Below are 2,781 nucleotides of genomic sequence, written 5' to 3' on the forward strand. Positions count from 1 at the left end.
CAGAAAGGACAATCCTGAAGATTATAGACACATTTGAAGAGATACACAGTTTGGTTTGACATTCCCCATAGCCATGATTTTGAGTCCTGGGCATGTGTTAATTTTGGTGCAGTAGGCTTGTTGGATATGCAGGTGGGACAGCGCTTTATTGGTGTAAGTCTGATTCTTGGAGTGGTGGGGGTGAGGGGTAAATCCATTCATCTCACTAACTTTACCCGGAGCTCAGCAAAGGGGAAAAAAAAAAAAAAAAAAAAAGAGGTGAAAATATTACCCTTTTTCTCTTGTGTGTCCTTGAAGAGATCAGGGCAAAATAGAGCAGTGATTAAACAGAGGCTTCAGATGGGAACTCTGCTCTATGACGTGAGGAAGAAATCTGAATGTGAGGAAGAAATTTTTGACTGTGCGGGTGGTGAGCCCCTGGCGCAGGGTGCCCCGAGAAGCTGTGGCTGCCCCATCCCTGGAGGGGTTCAAGGCCAGGTTGGACGGGGCTTGGAGCAACCTGGGCTGGGGGGAGGTGGCCCTGCCCAGGGCAGAGGGTGGCACTGGGTGGGCTTCAAGGTCCCTTCCAACCCAAACCATTCTGTGGGAGCAGGTTTGTCTAAGGAGTGGTTTTGGCACTCAGGTTCACAGGTGAACAATCCTTCCTTTCACTGCATGAACAGCATTGAAAGAAAATATGATCTCAGGTATTAGAAGCAGCATTATTTCCTGGCAAGGATCAAGTCAGCAGTTGAGCTGCAAGTTGCCACCTGACCCTCATGCCTGCCAGGGCTCAGTGGCTTTTAGACCATTTCTGGACTTCAGCCTTGTCGTGGGCTGTTCCCATTTACAAGTATCAAACCAGATATCATTTCTGATTTTGAATCAAGTCTCTTCTGGTTTCGCCAAAATCGCTTTTTATGCTGTGCATACCGTCGCTGTTGCCTGCCCAAGGGACACTGTCCCTGGGGTGCTCTGCTCTGACGGACACATTGGTGGCTTGTAGGCACTGCATTAACCGAGTTTGTCATAAGAACAACTCCACCCGTTTTACAGAAGGGAATATTGGGGTGTCGGGTTGAGACCCACAGGCAGTCACAACGCCATGCAGCAGCACAGGCGAGAACAGAGTTATCAGCTCCCTCTTTCCTATTCAATTGTTTGACAGAAGCGATTAAATACTGTATTTCTCTCCAGCTCAAGTAGCCACAACCCGCATATCCTTCAGGCATGAGGATTATTAGATCACTCGATGATTTAATTTAAACATTTTGCAAATGTGATTATTCATGAACTTCTGTGCCTTTTCAGGGAATGCCAGAAAAATGACTTTACTAGCATTCGTCTTCCTGCTCACCTTCCTCCCAGCTGAACCAGCAAGCAGCAGATACCCCCCCAAGGCAGCAAGTAAGTGTAACCTGCCTGAGGCACAGGTCTTGGGGGTGGCCGAAGACCAGAGGGGGCATTACTATGGGGGGAGTGGGGTTGAGGGAGTGTCTCTACCCCATCACTGCTGTGGGACATGTCAGACCGCATGACCGGGGTCCACGCTTGCCCTAGTACACCCGCCCTGCCATCCCACCAGGTTGTGTAGCACAGCTGACATTTACAGCCAACGTGTTCTCCTCTTGCAGTCTCAAGCCATGTGTTCGGACCACGGCAGGTATATGGTCTGGACAACGGGTCCGTTATGGTGAAATGCTTTTACCCTCCCACCCACGTGAACAAACACGACAGAAAGTATTGGTGCAGGGAATCGTCCACGGGCTGCACGACCATTGTCTCCACCAACGGCTACACTGCTCCAGGCTACCAAGGCAGAGTCTCCATCACCGACTACCCACTGGAAAAAAACTTCCAGATTAACATGTCCCAGCTTACAATGGCAGAAGCTGGCACCTACCAGTGCGGAGTTGGTATCAATGGCAGAGGGCTCTCCCACAAAGTCAGGCTGGATGTTTCTAAAGGTAATTACAGTCTTGGGGCTCCTAAAAGTATTATTTTCTTTTATTTTTTTCCCCTTCTTTTACTAAAGCTCCACAAATAGTCTGTCTAGCTTCTGAAGGCTCAAGATGCTCCATGCTTTCAGGAAACAGCAGTTTTCATTTTCCCCTCTCATCTTACAAAATGAATTTTTTGACCAAAAATTGGGCATAAAAATCGGATTACACAAACCTCATCTTAAAGTCACAAGCATTGCTTAGAAACAGCTGACCTCTCTCAGCCACTGAAATTTAGGGAGATGTGTGCAGTCAGAGGGCAGAAGTACCCGTCCCCCCAGTGTAGCCTCCAACCCATGGCTGTGGCTGTGTGAGCCAAGCCCGTGCACAGCTCCACGGCGAGCAGGATGGCACCACGCTGCTGGGCAAGGCCCCGGGTGCAGAGCACGGTGCAAACCCATGGCACGACCCCTGGCAAGAAGGCTCTGGGAGAAACCCCACTGCAGAGCAGGCAGTGACACAGCACAGAGACCTCAGTCCTGAAATGTGTGACAGACCTGGGACACAGCTGGGTAGATCAAGGGGGGTGACTCTGCCCCTCTTCTCTGCCCTGGGGAGACCCCCTGCAGTGCTGCTCCAGCGCTGGAGCCCCCAACATAGGAGAGACACGGACCTGGTGGAGCGGGGCCAGAGGAGGCCCCGGAGATGCTGGGAGGGCTGGAGCCCCTCTGCTGGGAGGACAGGCTGGGAGAGTTGGGGGGTTCAACCTGGAGAGGAGAAGGCAAAAAAGGGGAGAGCTCAGAGCCCCTTCCAGTGCCTAAAGGGGCTCCAGGAGAGCTGGGGAGGGACTTGTTACAAGGGC

At 51.3% G+C, this 2,781-nt stretch overlaps 1 protein-coding gene across 1 annotated transcript in view; it reads left to right on the plus strand.

Annotated features, from left to right (window-relative positions):
• Positions 1 to 1,304: 1,304 nt before the first annotated feature.
• The window catches only part of LOC104289339 (polymeric immunoglobulin receptor-like), a 7,225-nt gene continuing 5,748 nt past the window's right edge, over positions 1,305 to 2,781 (plus strand). The window contains 2 exon segments of the mRNA XM_009888274.1: positions 1,305 to 1,390; positions 1,621 to 1,946. Of these exon segments, the coding sequence (XP_009886576.1) occupies positions 1,305 to 1,390; positions 1,621 to 1,946 (412 nt within the window).

The sequence above is a fragment of the Charadrius vociferus genome, unplaced genomic scaffold (assembly GCF_000708025.1).
Source record: "Charadrius vociferus isolate BGI_N301 unplaced genomic scaffold, ASM70802v2 scaffold266, whole genome shotgun sequence".
In the NCBI taxonomy this organism is placed as follows: Eukaryota; Metazoa; Chordata; class Aves; order Charadriiformes; family Charadriidae; genus Charadrius; species Charadrius vociferus.